The sequence below is a fragment of the Schistosoma mansoni genome (assembly GCF_000237925.1).
Source record: "Schistosoma mansoni, WGS project CABG00000000 data, chromosome 1 unplaced supercontig 0135, strain Puerto Rico, whole genome shotgun sequence".
Taxonomy (NCBI): Eukaryota; Metazoa; Platyhelminthes; class Trematoda; order Strigeidida; family Schistosomatidae; genus Schistosoma; species Schistosoma mansoni.
Window position 1 is genome coordinate 401,978 of NW_017385993.1, and position 18,696 is coordinate 420,673.

General features: G+C 37.6%; 1 protein-coding gene across 2 annotated transcripts in view; it reads left to right on the forward strand.

The window, feature by feature from the left end:
- Positions 1 to 6,338: 6,338 nt before the first annotated feature.
- The window catches only part of Smp_166080.1 (striatin, putative), a gene marked incomplete at its 3' end in the record, with an annotated part of 18,875 nt that continues 6,517 nt past the window's right edge, over positions 6,339 to 18,696 (forward strand). The window contains exons 1-8 of one of the 2 annotated variants that reach the window (XM_018791671.1): positions 6,339 to 6,575; positions 7,354 to 7,661; positions 9,369 to 9,557; positions 11,204 to 11,483; positions 12,530 to 12,652; positions 13,727 to 14,060; positions 16,410 to 16,687; positions 17,657 to 17,924. In XM_018791671.1, coding sequence (XP_018645187.1) covers positions 6,366 to 6,575; positions 7,354 to 7,661; positions 9,369 to 9,557; positions 11,204 to 11,483; positions 12,530 to 12,652; positions 13,727 to 14,060; positions 16,410 to 16,687; positions 17,657 to 17,924 — 1,990 coding nt within the window. In that variant the 5' untranslated portion in view covers positions 6,339 to 6,365. Of the gene's footprint in view, positions 6,576 to 7,353; positions 7,662 to 9,368; positions 9,558 to 11,203; positions 11,484 to 12,529; positions 12,653 to 13,726; positions 14,061 to 16,409; positions 16,692 to 17,656; positions 17,925 to 18,696 lie in introns of both variants that reach the window. The other variant, XM_018791672.1, reaches the window with a different exon arrangement.

An 18,696-nucleotide genomic window follows, 5' to 3' on the forward strand; every position in this document is an offset into this window, starting at 1 on the left:
TATGGTTTTATTTGTTATCAAGTGTTTAGTAATATATTCTCTTACTTCTTTTGTCCAACCATGTGTTTATTTTTGTGATACATGTCCGGTGTATCTCATCCCTACCCCCGAGGTTTCATGGGTTTCCAACTCCAGTTAGTGTAAACAAAGCTCCTCCACTACAAATGTGTATTGTAAAATAATTTCTGGACAAATTAATAAGCATGATCGTTGATATGAATAAAGCCAGCTAGATAAAGTAAGCATACTGAATGCGAAGAGATTGTGTGTTTTCGAAATGGATGCTAAATACGTGAATACTCAGCTTTCAACACAGGATAATTTCGCATAATCATGTAACTATTGCTCTGATGATGCGTTATAGTTATCGGACGTATGTTCAGTCGAAGCGTGGTATTAGTATTACGGCTTAGTTCATTGGTCCCAGGCAGTTTTTCTGATTATTGGTTTCTTGTTGAAGTATGTAAATTCCAAGCGTAGTGTAGATCAATAAATTTGCATTTGCTAAGTTCGGTGTTGGTCAATTGTTATCTGCCTAAAGCTGAACTCCAGTTAAATCCTTCCATAAAATGTTAATACCGTACTACTTTCTCTCTGCTGTTTCCCATCACAAAACGTCTGCTGAACCAGAATGTTCATGTATATAAAAAACCTTAGTAGCTCTGTACTATCTTGGGATGATCTGAATATTGTGTTGACAAATTTCACTCGGACATAAATATACTCAACTGTCAAACTATGATATAAACCAGTGACTAGCTCCTGTCTATGAGTCTCATAAAAGTAGAACTAACCATACTCAGCAGCCAGAAATGTCCTTCAAGATCCGTAGTGTATCTATTTCTAACCGTGTCAGTGCTTTTGTCCAAGGAATCACTTGTGAGATGCATGTGGCGCGAGATCTTGCGCCTAATGGCTCGCAAGAAACTTTGGCATGCGAACATTTTATTGGTTGGTCGTACATATCGAAGGACCTTCGAATTCATAACCTTAGACAGATGCTGTTGCCAACATTTACAGTGTGCAAAAAATCCTTCGCAGTTTTAACTCCCTATGCCTACCTATTTTCAGTCTGCCTACTTTCTAATTGATATCAGTGAACAGCTATGGAGCTTACTAAACCCAGAAGAAGTTTAAATGATATTTTTTGAAGGTCAGGGCTCATATCAGGTTCCCATAAATTTATTTGTAAAATCTAGACTTCTTAAGAAGTTTTATTGCACAAATACTTAAAGGAACCAGAATTCTAACACAATAATACTGAGTGTGGATCTGGTGTGCGCTTCCCCAGGTCACAACGTGGACGCGATGTTTATTTGAAAAAAATATATTGTAGCGGTAAATAAATCCCTGAAATCAGTAGCTCTGTAAGTGTTCGACATCGGATGCTGGTCACCTTCGTTTTAATAGACTCTCCTAGCTGAAGGATCTAGGTCACGAGTGAGAACGCCATGCTCAGCTGCCCTTTCGATCGCTAGTCAGTTTAGATCAGTCACTTCTCGATATATTGACAACCTATCAAATGTATCTTCGAACCCCCTCGCTTCTGACTTTTGATTTCACTGGGTGGACACGATTCAATTATAGGTGTTGCTGGTAAACTGTTGTCAAACTACAATGCCTGTGGTATCATCATTGGTGAGCCCGACGTGATTTGGTACACCGACCAATAAACTGTGAGTCCGTTCCTTTTTGGAACTTCATAAATTAGTGCTTCACATTATTTTTTACATATTGTATCGTATTTTTGAACATTTTCCCTCGTTCATCTATTTACTCAAAGTTCGCCATGACGATAAAGAATCCCAAGCTACTTAAGGTTAAGACTCATACATCACCCTCGTTTCAGCTAATGCCCTTTTGGCCAGACAATATTGATGCTTGGTTCTGCTACGCAGAGTTATCTGTTTGTGTAACTCCTTTTTCCGATTGAAGATTATCCCCAGTCACAATTAGGCACACAATAGACCCATTCTGTCAACCATTACTCGATAAGTACTCTGAAATATACCAACCGCAACCGAAATCACCGTGTGCAAACAGCATTGTTACACATCACGACTACAGGACCACCTGTATTCTCGAGAGCACGCTCAGTGACTCCCGAAAAGCTGAGGTTGGCTAAAAGCGAATTTAACCACATGATAGAGTTAGGAATCATTAGACCGTCAAACAGCCCATGAGCATCTCTCTTGCACATGGTCTTTAGAAAGGAAAGCAACGATTGGCGTTCAGCTGGTGACTAAGGGCGTTTGAATGCAAAAACCATTCCCGATCGTTACCCGTTGCCTCACATTCACGATTTGACGGCTACCTTGAAAGATAAAACCATCTTTCCTAAAAACGACATTATTCTTATTATTAATGACATGGTTAAAGCCTATGACCATATCCCTATGGCTACTGACGATACTCCAAAAACCGCTATCATCAGTCACTTCGAACTCTACGAGTTTTCGCGAACGCCTTTCTGCCTAATAAATGCTGTCCAGGCTTTCCAAAGGTTCATCGATAACGTTTTCCGTGGTCTGAACTTCGTAAGTGCGTATGTTGATGACTGCTTGATAGCAAGTCCCGTGAACGGTTGCTCAAAATTCGTGGATTGGTTAAAGTTAGACATTAGCACCGTTGGATTACGGTTCAGTGGTCTATCGGTTAAGTACTCTGGCGCGAAACTGATAGGTCCTGGGTTCGAATCTCGCAGGGCTAGGTCGTGGATGCGCACTGCTGAGGCGTCCCCCAGTAGGCGCATCGGCCGTCCAGTGCTTTCAGGTTTTCCATAGTGGTCTAGCTTGAATTGACTTATGACTTCAACAATAAAATTCGATGATGTCAAACATTTTACAACTACGATAGGGTTAAACATTGTCTTGCTTTATGACTTTGTTCAGTAATCTGTGACGTAGTATATAAACCTAAAAAAGACTTTTGAACTAATGAGTGCTGGTTCAGGCTATCTTTCTTCATTTTTTTTCTTTGCCTCCACGCTGTCCTTCATTTCTCATCAGTTGAGACATCCACATCAGGACTACTTGGGATGGAGACGGTTTAATCTGGGTCTTGAGGGACTGACGTAGAGTAGTGACCAACAAAAACGTATTGGTATTTCATTTTCCAATTGTTTGAAAAAGATTGCCCTATTGCATGTTGCTGACAGAATCCAGAATAGTAGAGAAAAAGAAGCAGCTCTGTTCAACAGAAATATTGTTCCAGAGTTACTGATAATATACCATGAAGGTAGAATGTGAGAATCAGTTAATTGTCGTTTGAAAGACAAACGATATGAGCTGCCTATTGATCTCGTATGCCGTAGTCTAAACTGTGAGGTGAATGAGGTCTTGCTAGACGTTTTCAATGCTTGGTCATTCAGTGGCCGATACTTAATCTTAGCAGACTGATGCACCTATGGTAGACTGGAAAAATCTGAGGACTTGTAGCAAGCCCATTCAACTACTGTATTTTTTGTGTGCTCTCTGTAATCCTAACATTTAACCCACTGTAAATTTATGTGTGAGTCTGATTGAGCGCATGTGTCTGCACATCAATCCTTAATCTGTTCTCTCATTGATTGTAAACAAAGACAATCAATAATTTATCCACAATCCATTAACACTCATAAATATATATGGATTTTTAACACTCACACACACACGCTTGTTTTCCCAGCGTGCTTGCTTTCTGTACGCTTGTGGATTTTTACCGAGCTTCAACAATAAACTATCTCTATAACTGGTGTTCAGGCTTTTGAATAATCTCGAATAAACCCGTAATTCTACTAGGAGATTTAGCCTGCAGTATATATTCAGTTAGCGGGATATTATTTCTTTATTGGAGTCAGATATAGAGGAATTGATCCTCTACAGACTGAATCGTTAGAAAATCATTTCGAGCAGAAACTAGTTGATGTAGTTATCAAATGCGTCCCAGTGCAACATTTGTAAGAAGTACCTAGGTACGATCAGCGATCCAAACCATCCTTACTAGATCTCACATTGACCCATTACGAAGATGACCTCACAGACCCCTATTGTATGCGCCTATAGGTAAGACTGACCATGCAGTCTTAGCCTTTCACTTCCACACATTCGTCAATAACGAGTAGGTGTCGGCCCAAGCCAGACCGAACTTCTGGGAAGCAAATATACAATACATTATACACTCAGCATCCTTGGTAGATTGCACAATAGAGCCAGTCTCTCAATGAAACGAGTTGGGATGTATTCAAGATACTCTGAGCGCACATATTCGTATATAAACCAAGGGAACATCAGAAGACGTAACAAACCTGGAAACTTTCAACATACAAACATTACCAGCGTAGTTTTTAAAATTTTGATGAAGATTATTCTAAAGTTGTCTAAGTATCTTGACGAAAACAGGATAATTTTGGTAAATTAGCATGACTTTAGAACAAATTACCTGTGTCCCATGCCTGTGAAAGTTGATGGGCTTCGAAAGATCAAAAGTTATCTAGAGATTTAGCGCGCACTGATTTCAGGAGGGCTCCCAATAAAGTTCTTCATAACTGGTCGTCATCTAAGTTATATTGGAATTGGAGGCAATTTTTGAATATGAATAAAGGACTTCCCAGTTGGGCGTCAGTGAGAAGTAAACATGAATCTGGAGTTATCCAGTTGAGGAACTATGCTCGGTGGAGTGACTCAGGGTACAGTTTGCATCTGATATACCCTCATTTTTATCATCTTTTAAGACGGAGGTGTTTAGATGACATTCTAAAAAAGTTCAGAAGACCAGAACAAATTACTTGTCAACTGACTATAGAATTTCACATAGGATTACCAACGAATGGAATTTATTGTCTCAACACATTACTGAAGCTCCATCTGTCAAACTTTTCAAAAGAAAACTTGATCAACTGAGATCACCCTGATAAACTTCAACACCTTCAAGATCACTGACTGCCTTGTTCATAACTTCTTAAAATATGGCTGGAGAATAACTTAGACAAAATGGAATGGTTGTATAAGAACAGACCAAAAGGAGTCTTAATTGTTGTCAAAATAGATGAAGATTGATCTAAAGGGATTTGAAGATAAGCACTTTTTAGGTCATCTTTCGAGAACACTTTAGAACCACGAAGTAGATTTAGAATATCTTCAGTCTCCATCGTCGTGCACGTTTGTTTCAACAGACGGAAGTTCAGTGTTATTCTATAATCACCACATATTCTGGGGGCCCTACCATCCGACTTCAATGGTGTAACCATAGGAGTACCCTATGCTAAGGATTGAATCGGTTCAATTATTCCTTTCGCACACAAATCGTTCAATGTGTTATGTACTGCTTCTTGAAAACCATAATCAATTATTCGTCTTTTAAGAAAGACTGGATCACCCGGTACTTGAAGTTTTATAGGCTGAATTTTCATACCTCCACTACACTTAGCACACGCAGCTATCAACTCTTTAAGTAAAGGATCAGAATCCTCTGTAGAAACTAGCAAGGAGAATTCCACTTTAAGCCTTTTCAGATTTTTTAAACCCAGTATTGACGGACCAGTTTCACTAACTAAAAATTCACAAGGAGTATGTGAAGAATAATAATCTCTTATTAGCAATTCACAGCATCCTCGTATAGGCAGTTTGTGTCGAGTAACCCCCAGTATTGAGACATCAGTGGGTCTTACCACAACATTAGGATCTAAAGATTTCAAGTTCGTGAATGAAATTATGGACTCTATACTACCTGTGTCCACAATGAAGTCATCAAATGAACCAAGGGATGTATATAATCGCTTTTGATTATGAACATTACCTTTCCAGACGGTGGATAAAGACAAATGATTATTAGATACAGCCGAGTTATTGGGATCTAAATTAAAAGAATTAGTAAACTTGAAGCAAAGTGAACAGTAGTTTTGCATACCGACTGAATGTGTCCTATCTTGGTACATTTAAGACACTCAGTATTACATAATGCACAGCGTTATGACATATAAAAGGTTATACAACTAAGGGAATATATGTTATTCCAATGGGATTACGAAAATTATTAATTTTATGTGACACTTTCCCTTATTCCGAACAACGATTACGATAATCGTGTGTTTTATTGTTTTTAGATCATATGTTAGGCAGTTATGGCAACATTCAGAGACTTGGATTAGGCTTTCTGCTCTAGAGCTTCGTTTCTTGCATAGTCTTGGACTACTGAATTTAACTACCAATGCACAGTTCCAGCACATTTTGCAGTAACATACACAGTTAGGTTGAATTTCCACAGTTATAATTAATTGCATGAGCTAGAACAGTTCACTCAAAGTTCTACCATTATATGTGTATATCAACTGGCTAGGGTGTTTGTTTAAGTTCCCCTATCCACAAACAGGCGCGTTACTGAATGTTATGTCTGGAGTGAGGTTAGATAATACTGATATCTTCGAACGTGTTGGAGCTGAGCCATATGGAAGACCTGGTGAAGAAACTGGTGCAATAGACACTAAGGAAAATGCTCCACACTATACCATTCAAGGAGTATTACATTTCTTGCAAACTGAATGGAATCGTCTGGAAATGCAACGCTCCCAATGGGAAGTCGAGCGAGCTGAATTGCAAGTAAATACGGCTAAATGTCTGATTGTTTATATTATTTTTAATTGACTCGGGTGTTTAATCTTTTTAGTTATGGCGGTTAAATACTAGCCATTTATAGTTAATGTTACGCAATGTGAATAAAGTTAAAACACCAAGTATTCCCAGTAGTGAACGTAAGGTCAATTTTTTATGTACATTGCATGAAGTAGAAAATGCTTTTGCAAGTTCATATTTCGTACCCGACTGTTCTGTTTATACCATTTCAATTCCTCAACAGCTCAAGGTAGTGATCGCTTTGTCAGTTTTCTGTTTGTCTGGGAGTGACAACTTATATGTAGTCAAAACCAACTGGATAATCCCCTTTCATTTTCCAACGTATTCAACACTTTGAGATCGTCTGACTCGTGATTCACTCGACTTGGAACTTGGTATCAGGGGTGGACGGTATGTGTTAACGTGACCAGTCTCGTAAATGCTGTTAAACGTATGAAATCCTCTCTTGAGTTCTGCTTTCTCTCTGTTTTCGGAATTTCAAGGCCCTTAAAAAGGTGGTGATGCTGTATTGTTCTCTAATTGGGTTTAAAAAGCTAAGGGGAATCTAATCCAGTGCTGTTCTAGTGTTTTTCGGTTACTATCCAATACTTTTGAAATAGGACTTAATCCTTCATTGCAACTTTCGTCTTGTGTCGATGCAAGTTGTGAGAGTAAACCATGTACTTTCGCCAGTTATGACCGATCGATATTTCAAGAATCCTGTTTTTATTAGCATCAGTTTAATTTTTATTTACTATATCCATAGGCGCGAATAGCATTCCTTCAAGGTGAGCGTCGTGGACAAGAAAATCTGAAGCAGGACTTAGTTCGACGAATTAAAATGTTAGAATACGGTTTGAAACAGGAGCGTGTCAAATTTCATCTATACAAAGCTTCAGTTTCTACTGGCAACCCACCTGCTTCCATCAAACAAACTGATCAAGAATCTAGTACCAGAAATGAATCAGCCATTGCAAAGCCTGTTCTGAAACCAGCCGAAAAACTAGCTGAGTGTACTGAACAGACTCTCGAGAGCAATGTGAAGTGGAGAGAGAGTCGATTACGTCTTAAACAGTAAGCCTCCTAATCAGTGTTTTCTGAACCTTTGCATCATCCTTTCCGAGTTATTTATTACAGTAGTATAATGATGTACATTAAATGTTCGGCCTTCAACTATTTTCATTATTGTTGATGACACTACATGATTATGTCAAAAGTGTCATTGAAAGGTGTACCTCAGGAGTACATAAACCTTTGTGAAGGTTCTTTACTCGAACACTACTTATCGAGTAAGAGTTTATGGCGATCTGTCATCTGATTTTACAACCTCCAGTCGTGTCCTTCAAGACTGTCTACTATCTCCAATTTTGTTTGATTTCATCATAGAACTACTGCTGGAAATAGCGTTCTCGTCGACCTAGTTTTCGGGAGTTGATCTTCCAGGATATCCACTCATTGACTTAGTAGTAATAATAATAATAATGTAAATTGTCTGACTTTTGGTATGAGCGAGAATAGCATTGTGAGCAGAAAGCGTCATTTTATTTGTTTGACTCCCTGGCTGGGGTTCGAGAGATGGTGCTACACAGTGGCTAGAGACGTTATCAGATATGGCTCAGAATAGAAGCCAGTGGCGATCCTGCTGTAACCTTTTACTTTCTTCATAAAGAGTGGTCATAGCCTCCTTAACAGAGAGTTCTTCTGGTTGTACATATCAGTTTCCCCCACCATTACTCATTTTTTTACATATGCATCTTGCCCCTTTTCCCATTTTCATTGTTTTGTGTGGCGCATATATATCTGGTGCCCCCTTGCACCAATATTTATGTGTTCAAATAAATAAGTAAATAAAAAACTCATTGACTTGGAATACGCAGATAACAGTCCTGTTTGGTGAAGACGCTGATAAAATTCAGAGTCTTTGGGTAGCACTGAGCAGCAATGCTAGAATTTTCGGGATGCGTTTCTCCCCCCCTAAATGCAGGTTGTTGCTCCAGGACTGGCCTGCGTTAACATTTGCACTAAAGATAGGGAGTGAAGTAGTCGACTACTTGGATCGATGCATATATATGCCTGGTCCTACGTTGCAAAACTGACTGACTGATGTCAAAAAAATCCAATTCACCTACAGTTCCTTAATATACCAGTTTCGCGTAAGCATACTGTAGATATGAGTGGTAGTGATACTAACCAATCGCTACACTCTACAGTTTTAAGTCATTTCTCGTCATAATTTAACTAGTACATTTTTCATCCATAGTCCAACTAGAATAAAGATATGCGAATAGACAAACGTTTTTTCTTATGTTATGTATGACTGAAGTTGAGGCCATCTAGCTCACCCACTCGAAATGCTCACATTGTCATGCGGAAAATTTGGAGACCGTAATTCCAAATCAATAGTGCATATGGGCTCCGGGATCGTAAGGAAACAAGTGGAGTATGAACCAGATGTTGGTCACCGGCTAACACTGGACTGCATCTCCTGACGTTGCTTCACTGCCTTGTGAATTAGACCTCTAGGTCAAAGGTTCCGTAAGTGGCCTCCTAAAAAAGCTACCTGTTTCAGTTTGGGCACCCGGACAGTATCCCAACCCTCACACAAATAATTTATTTGGCGCCTCCTTGTACCACTGTTTGCGTTTGAATAAAATAAACAATGTCTATAAGTATACTTTCTCATCATGTCGACGTGTTTTCTGGCTGATAATCTTTGAGAAATATATTCTGTCTATTCACACTGGCCTATAGGTAGTTTATGTTCACTTCCAAAAAACCTAGGTTTCTTCAGGAAGTTGGTTATGCAGATGCTGTCCTCAGTGTACGCGAAGCACGTGTACGCCATTTATTGCTGTCAGCCGCAGGGTGGCCCAATGAACCTGATTCTTCTCTCACGACTGCAGATCCGAAGAATAAACACTATCATTGGGAATGTGATAAGCCAAAGTCGAAGCTCAATGATAATGCTGGGTGAGTGACCGATTTTACAGTCATGGTAATCAAGATTCTTAGTGATTTATTTTTCTTAGGTATGCTCATAGCAGCGCCTGTTAATTGGTCTAGTAAACTTGGTACTGACATCTTGAAATAAGTATTCACTGTAAACAAATATTTTATAATAAATTATTATCGTAGGGGATAGTACAGTCTTTTAAAATGTTCCGTGTTCTGTTTGAGTCATTGGCAATGTCCAACACAATGGAATGTATGGATATTTAATGCATGAGTTTACTGTAGGTGATTACCAAATAACCATTAGGGTTATAACCTTGAATTGGTTGGCAAAACAATTGGAGGATCCAAGGCCTAAAGGTGTAATTTGGTTTTTCAATCGTCATATGCTATAATGTGGACTAGTGAATTATTGTCACGTAATTTGGGAAATTATTTGTCCGTCAGTCGTTATCAATGTAGGATCTAGCACGAATGTTCATCGTTCCAAGCTGCTATGCATCACATCAATTCAACCACAGCAAATCTATTCAAAGAACAACAGATAATGTGAAATATCGAGTGGGTCGGGATTTTAAACATTTGGAAAACACTTCAAAGGTGGCAAATATAATTGAAGAATAAAAAGGTCGTACTGAGACTTGACTGAAGATTTCAAAAAATAGGAGGAAAATAGAGAGTGAATGCAACTGCTCTATTATAACTGCGCTATGTCACTCGACATCTCCAATTATTGGTTTTAAATATTGTGTGACCACGTACTATAAAACCAGTTGCCGAAGTGGATTAGAACAGCAGTCAGTGACTTCATCGATGGATATCATGTGTTGATTTATCACCCCTATCTGCTTTCATAGGCTATGTTTCAGTTACATATTAATGCAGAGCGAATTGCTGTATCTTCTCTCTTAAAAATCAAAAATTTCATAGATCTCACAGCCAAACTGATAACTTAGAAGTGCTATTCAGGCTACTGTACTTCATGACAACATAAGAAATTCAATATGAGCGGAAAGCTACTGTAATAAACGAATGATATGAGCTAAGTAAGTGAATTAGGTGACAACAAATAACGTTTTCCATTAGAGGGTGAAGCGAATAAATCCATACCTTATACCCAGATGTCAACTAATTACTAGCAGCTATTCGTAAATATACTTTTGTTAACTAATAGTTTCTCTACTCTAATTTGTCTTAAATATATAATAACCCCCCCCCCCGAATTTAAAGTCACAAAAACGATTTCAACAAACCGTTTAGATTGTGTTAGAATTTTGGATACGTAATAATGATTTAACATAACTCACTTATTCTGTACTAGACTTTGTATTCATGTTTAAACCACACTGTGAAGTCTAATGATACTATCTGATTGCCATACCGGGCGAGGTAGAGCAATGTTCAAACCTACAGTCCATTAGTTTTAAACTGGGTCTCTTTAAACTTTATGTGTTCCTAAATTCAGACTACGGTTGTTTTGTCAAAACAGTCCTTATGTTGTAATTTAACCTGTTTGGTTTTCGTCATTACTCTCATGTTTATGCTAATCTAGATTCCATATGATGTTAAATTATTATTCAGTTGATGAGATTTACCAACGTTCATGGAGTAAACAAGTTCTTAATGTTTGTTCGCTTCATTTGTACATTTTACTATCATCATAGCTATGATGCCAGCCTTCAAGATGAACTTGCGGAAGACGCTATAGCAAAAATAAATCAGGTTGTGCGCTCAGGCTCAGATTTTCTCACATCTGATGATTTGGGTTCTGGATTTGGTAGTGAGTTAAGTGACCAATCTACCGAACCGGATACAACCGGGAATTCTGGCACTGATAATTCGGAATCATTTGATAACGCAAGTTGGGTGAACAGATTTCGTCGAACAAGTGATGCAAATAAACGCAAATCACAGGGTCAAACAAATTACTTGCAACGAAATGAGGTGGGTACTTGGCGTTTCGTCATAAATGTTATGACTAAAAAAGTTCTTTTTAGTCATCTAAGTGTATTTCAGTGTGAGTCGAAATATGTAAATAAACGGTTAATCAGTCAGTTATAAACTACATAGGGCCTATAAAAAGGATGTGTTAGCCCAAGTTCCTGCATCATATCAGCGCGATGAGATGAAATTAACAAGAGGAATAAGAAAGGGGTCAAAATAATGGTAGTATCAGTCACAGTGAGAAAGATTAAATACTAGAGAATACGGTCATCAAAGCGAGGATGAATTTGAAGGAGCAATGCGAATCAATACTGAAACCCCAACCAGGTAGCCCGCGTCTACTAACATTTTTCAGTCTAACGGCCACTGATTTCAGCCTATTCATACTCTGGGCAACATTATACATTGAGGTAGTCGGGTAAGGATAGGTAACAACATTTTGTTGATCTTCGCCAAATAGGAAAATGTTTTCGATATTGTTTGGCTCCAAGTGACCCTTTTGAGAACTAATCCCTGAAAAAGGTAAACAAAGGAAATATTTTCTAAAAGACTGTCCAGCCGTGAGAATCAGCAGTTGAGGTGTAAATAAATTGTAATAACTAAGAAATATATTTGTCATATGACAATTCGTCGAGGTCTACCTAAATAACGACCAAGAAAGTAGTCTATCTCTTAGTGACTAATCTAGAATAATCTTTAGGCGTTTGTAATATGTACCCTAGGTCTAAAAGCGGTCTTTTTATTCCGATCTACAGAGTTGATAATCCTTATTTGTAGTCTATAGTTTTATGAGTGTCGTTTAAAAATGCAGTGACTTCCAGCAAGCTATGGTTATTAGACATATACTAACAGTTTACTATTACAAACACTAACTGGATGGTCGATTGGAGCAATATCGTGGGGTGTATAATTATTAGTTTTTTTGTATTAAGACTTGCAAAGAATGAAAAATAGAAAAATATTAATACAATTCATTGCCATCATGTATCCCTGATTTATGTATACATTATTGATATTTCATCTCTTCTCTTTCACTAATGTTGTAGTATTCCAAGAATATCACTTCTAGTACCACAGTATCTTCGTTTCTGAACAGTTTTGGGGAAATAGGAAGTGCAGGACAATCGAAGAGATTTGGCCGTAAACATGCAGCCGATACAAATATTTTGGTGAGATTTTCTACTCACATAGTTTTGGATTTTTTTGACACCACATGTGCCCTACCATTCTTTACCTGAAATTTCTGTTAACTTGATTGTTTGACTATAACTCATTGGTTAATAAGCAATTTCATTTTTGACTCGTTCGAGATTATTACTTTGTACAGTTGTTTTCACAGCACTACTTTCTTTGGTGTACAACAGTGTAACGGACGAGTTTTAATCCCCAAGTATATATGTCGTTTAAGATCACTTTATGTTCTGTGTAAGTGGTTAGATAAAACTTGACTGGCCTGAGAGTTTTAGATTGTGAACAGCAAACCGACTTCTGGTAATTTACATCATCGTGTGTTTAAAGCTCGTAGAAATAATTGTTCAGTAGGCCTTTTCATCTTGAAACATGTGTCCTGATGACTTGTTTATTTTTTAAGGATATTGTCCTAGTTACCACGTGTTCTATACCGATTCTGTGACTGGCTGGGAAAAGTTGAGCGGTTGCTGATTTGTGACATGACTCCTTGTAATAAATAATGGTTTCGTCTAGTTCTAGTCCACGATTCCAACACAGTGGCTTGAGATATCCAACATTACTAAGAAAAAATGTCAGTGTCAACTCTGCTTCAATCTTCCCTGGCTTCCGCAGTAAGCAATGGAACACCAACTGGACGAAATTTTTTATGGTTTTGTTTTTATTAGAACCACATTTTTCCATGTATCCGTTCCTTCTTTTTCTGATTTCTCCCCTTCTCTTTCCGTACAATATTATCGTTTTGTTTTGTGTGATTTGTTTGGAAGCATCCTATCGTTCCAAATAGTGAATAAAAAAGTTAATTTCATACTGAAACATTGATTAATTGTGTATGGAATACTAGCTTGAAGCTCAACAGAACCATTCGCTAATTTTCTACAAATAACATTCAATATAGGTATCGAATAGTAATGACTGCTTTGCGTACTGCTCTGAAAATATTCGTTGTCTACAACATTTTTGCCCGACTTTGAAGAAAACCACAAAGAAATGATTCACTAACTTTTTCTGTTTGGTTCGTTTTTATGTTTCAGTTTGTTCTTTATTCCTTCTAGGATTTAATCAATACATTGTCAGAAAAAGTTGATAATAATGATGATTTTCTATCAAATTCTGTATCGGATATTAATTCAACCGCTGCAGTATATCCTAGCAATGGTCAAACTCCTAATTCTGTCTCACCTAGCAACAATAAATTATCGAGTTCACCAAATAGTGGAACAAATTTATGGGGATCGGACTTACCAGATCCCAGTGTTGTAGATTCTACTGGTCAGGTTGGCATGAAAGGTCGTTTGGATTCTGTAAGAGAATCTAATCCGACAGATCCTCTTGGCCTTGGTGATCTGGCTAGTTTAACTGTAGCTAACGAGGCTGATTCAGGTTTAAGTAAGTACTACTGATTTTTTTCTTGAATTAAGACTAATTTGGTGCGTGAGACTTTATGATAATAATAATCGGCCCTTAAGTCTATTCGTTATTGAGTGTAACTTATACAAAACTGGCACTTTACAGTCTTTTATATTCTAAATGACTTGTTTATCTTGTTTGACATTTCGTATTTAAATTTTAACGTTCAAATAGGAAAAAGTTTTTGTTGACTCATTCTGTATCTTGATACCCGCTCATCTGAGATATCGTAGATAATGTCCACATACCATATTAGTGTGAAGAGTCTGTCCTCTGTCCTAACAATGTACCATATAATCTGATGCTATTATTTTTACCTGGTTTCAAAAAATCTTTTTTATCTTGAAAGTTTATACTTTATTACAGAATAGCTTTTCTGCATATACAGCACCTGACCATTCCAGCTGAACAACATATTGTAGACCATCTACGTTGGTGGTCTATGTAGAAATGATTGGGGGCCTACTATAGTTAGACGAAAATGGTGACGAACCAACTAATGCTGAAGTCACACCTCGCGACCGGCCCTTACGTGGATTGAACCATCGACGCATCAAAGGATCATGGACGCTATGGAGACTGTACAACACAAAAGACGTTATTACAAGAATATATTAGTTAAGGTACAACCACGAAATTACAGAAGTGAAAGAACAACCACTGCCGCGTGGGCCAGTCCATGGCATATATTTCATTGATGCGCGTTGACTATCCTTGACCTTGACAAGGATCAATGATCTGTTCGATATTCAGTGACATTTCACCGACCCTACAATATTTTTCACATTGCGGATGGTTTTTAAGACTTGAGACTTTTCTTCCAATCATTATAATCACGGTGTTGTTTAGTTCATTGTTCTTGAGATCGATATTTCTAAAGAAGATACTCTGTGCCCGTACACGTTTCCCTGCTTTTTCTGTCCCTTGCGACTATAGTTTGTTCATTATGAACTAAGTGATTAGTATGATTGAAATCATTTTCGTAGTGCAAGTACAAATATTGTTTTTATTCTTGTTTTATCACTTCTGGACATGATTTCTGATGGATCTCGCGAAAACTGAATTCAGGTTTCATCATACTAAATGGTCTAGATTTAACTGCGTTTTATGCATGCCCGACCACCTATTACTACGACGCGCAATCCTGACTAGTGTTAGTTATGGTTGGAAGAGAGTTAGGGGCGGCCAAGCCAAAGCATGTCATCAATCCTTGAAGTCACTAATTTCTAATCTGAGCTATGTTGGTAGATGCAGACTACTTGGTTGGGGTCCGCGTGACTACCGTAACCAATGGTTGGAGACTGTGGGTGACATAGCTCAGAATCGATCACATTGGTGTTGGTGTATACACCCTCTGTCCTTCGTTAAACGGTGCAATTAAAATTACTTTATACCTTTCTTTCTACGAACTAATTGTTTCTTGTGTTATATCCTTATATGCAATCTTTCTTTTATATATTTCTACCATTGAATTCGGTGTTGATCTTGTTGTACTAATGAGGTGTGGGAACTTGTACCGATGCATATATGTGCGTCGCCCTACTTTGTAGATGACTGAATGAACTGTGTTTAGTCACTGTAAATTGATGATAATGTTTCAGTCAAATTTTTGCGGTTTACGTTTAATTCTTGTGTAACTTGGTCTCTAGATTGTGGGCAGAAGAAACTCAACTTATTTGACTGTCAGTGTAAATTTTATGCCAAAAATAGAAAGTTGTGATTGCTTAAATTAGTTGCTTCTTGATAATAACAATAACCATACCCATTAGCCATTGTTAATGAACTGGGCTTTGTATATGATTTCCGAATTTCAATCTAAAAGGTCGTTTTGGATATTAGAACAAACTGGTAGGAGAATATGTTTTATTTTAAATATCATCAGTATTAGTTTCGTTATTCGTAGTTGTTTTAAGCATGTTGTTACAAACTCTCTTATTACGGTCCAGCTACTCTTATTGCTTAGTATTTGTGAACAATACTTCACTCGACACATCCCTAAATCAGTAGACGGTTAATCAGGAACGTAATTATATTCCAAATAAACAAGATTGAATGGTAGTATGTAGGTACCACAATAAGGAAAACGTTAGTATATTTGTAATTTTGACATCAGGAGATTGTAGAGTTTTCTCTATGTATCCGGTATCTCTGATCGGTTAAGAAATATTCTGTCAACTTGCCCCAATACAATTCTTCACAGAACATGTTTTAATCCAATCTATATTCCGCTAACATATGTTTTTAACTTTCACTTCAGTTAGGATTCTTTCTGTTTTCAGTGTTAGTTCGCTCAAATAAGGTTCATTCTTTGACATCATTTTTTCTCAGATGGTGATGTTTGTGACTCAAATTTACCTGGAAACAATTATGAATCATCAGTGTTAGGTGGCTCTGTCAGTAGTAATGCTCAAGTAGACAGTGCAGCAAATATTTCATCGACTTACTCAACTGGTCGTCGACCGTGGGTCCCGAGATATACACTTCGCGGTCACTTTGATGGTATCAGAAGCGTCGCATTTCATCCCACCGAACGAGCTGTTTATACTGCTGGTGAAGATGGATGTGTAATGCTTTGGAATTTGTTGAAAACTGGGCCTCCTGGACCAGTATGTTTTTTTCTCTCTTTTAATAATCGGTATAATTGTATGTATATGCTTGTCGCTTCTTTTCCAGCCTAATCTATATTGGGTCATGTTTTGTACTCTATTACAATTAAGTTCAAAATTGTTTTTTCTTCTTAAGAATCTTATTAAGATTGTGGTCAAGTATGTTGACTTCACTAATTTGTGACGTAATTCTTCACTACCTATGTATATAGTCAACCACACCACATTCTTTACTCGATTTTAGAAGTTGCAGTTTTTATATAAGTATGCCAAAAACAGGAAATTATAAAGTATCTAGAAAACCACCTCCCCTTTGTGTACAGTTCATGCTCAACCTATAGTATGATATTGATTTCCATTAACCCAATTTACTAAGTCAGTACAGCGCGATGAAGTTAATAAGATGACGAATCAGGATTGCTTGTTGATGTAGATTGTATTCAGGTATACGTGACACATGTTCCTTCCATCTCGACCATACGAAGGTTCGTAATCATCAACCAGTTTACCATCTTTGGGATAACAACTGATGTACTCGGCTATTCCATAATACATGTTCAATGCTCCGAAGATACGTATGATCGAAATCCTACAACCTACATATACGTTCTATCTTCATGTTCGCCATGTTGCACATTCATGAAGCAGTATAGGTTAGGCTATTTTACAGGATCTTAAATTCTGTGTTATAATTCAGCACATGTGTGTTACAAAATCTAATCTGTCGATTAGTAATAAGCTATATTAATCATGTGATCGGATAAAGAGAAGTTCAACTTTGTTTAAAATTGTTTCCATGCTTCATTAAACTATTTATCTCTTCCATAGGATGATGTACTATAAAAAATCAATAATTAACTCTACTTTACCCGTAACTCTAAGTTTAAAAATTATTATAACAATGCTATTTTATCATTACTTTAAAAAGGCTAGCCATCAATTTGGGTTGTATTCATATATATTTTATAGGCTATTACCTCAGGAAGAGCAGGTCTCAGTTCAGGTCCAGTGGATGAATTGTCACCTGTACATGTTTACTGTGGTCATAAAGGCCCTGTTTTATGTGTCACTACACCAAGCCCTCTGCTTTCTTCAACTATGAGTACTGCTGTGTATTCTGGTGGTCTTGATGGAACAGTTCGGTCATGGCGTTTACCATCTGCTTCTAATGGTCTAGGTTTGATTGACATATATGCACCTCAAGAACTAGAAACCGTGACTGGTCCAGTTTATGCAAGTGAGTTATTCATTAGTAAATAAATATCCTTTGTAAAAATTAATTTATAGATTTATGTATCACTTAAGTTCTTCGGAGAAACAATAGGTTATCTTCATTTAGTATTACTTGTTTGAATCTTTCCATTGATGTTTAGGAATGCAACTGGTCAGTCTCTTATTGGCATATGTGCATACTGTGTATATTGCCTCGATATAGCCTTATTTCACAAGCATTGTGAGCAAAGCTGGATAGTGAATTTGAATATTGAATATAAACACTAACCCAGTCTGTCTTCAGTCTTCCCTCGAATTGTTGTCCGTCTCCATTTCTTGGGGTAATGTGTTCTTTGGTCTTTCGCTTTTCCTTCGACATTCAGGATTCCGTGTGAGGGCTTGCCTTGGGTGCTTTCCTCAGTGTGTCTCCTATCCACTTCCAGGGCTTTTTTCCTGATTTCTTCCTCCGATGAAATCTGGTTTGTTCTCTTTAACAGTATATTGTTGCTGATAATATCTGGCTAACGGACCCGAAATATCTTGCGTAGACAACTGTTGGTAAACACCTATATCTTCTGGATGATGGCTTTCGTAGTTCTCCAAGTTTCCGACCCATACAGTAGAACTGTCTTGACACATGTGTTGAAAACTCTGACTTTGATTGACAGTTGCTTTGAGTTCCAGATGTTCTTCTGCCGATCCTCGCCCTCACATCTGCATTAGATCTACCGTGTTCATCAATGATGCTGCATAGATTTGTAAAGGTTTTCACATCCTCCAGAGCTTCTTCGTCAAAT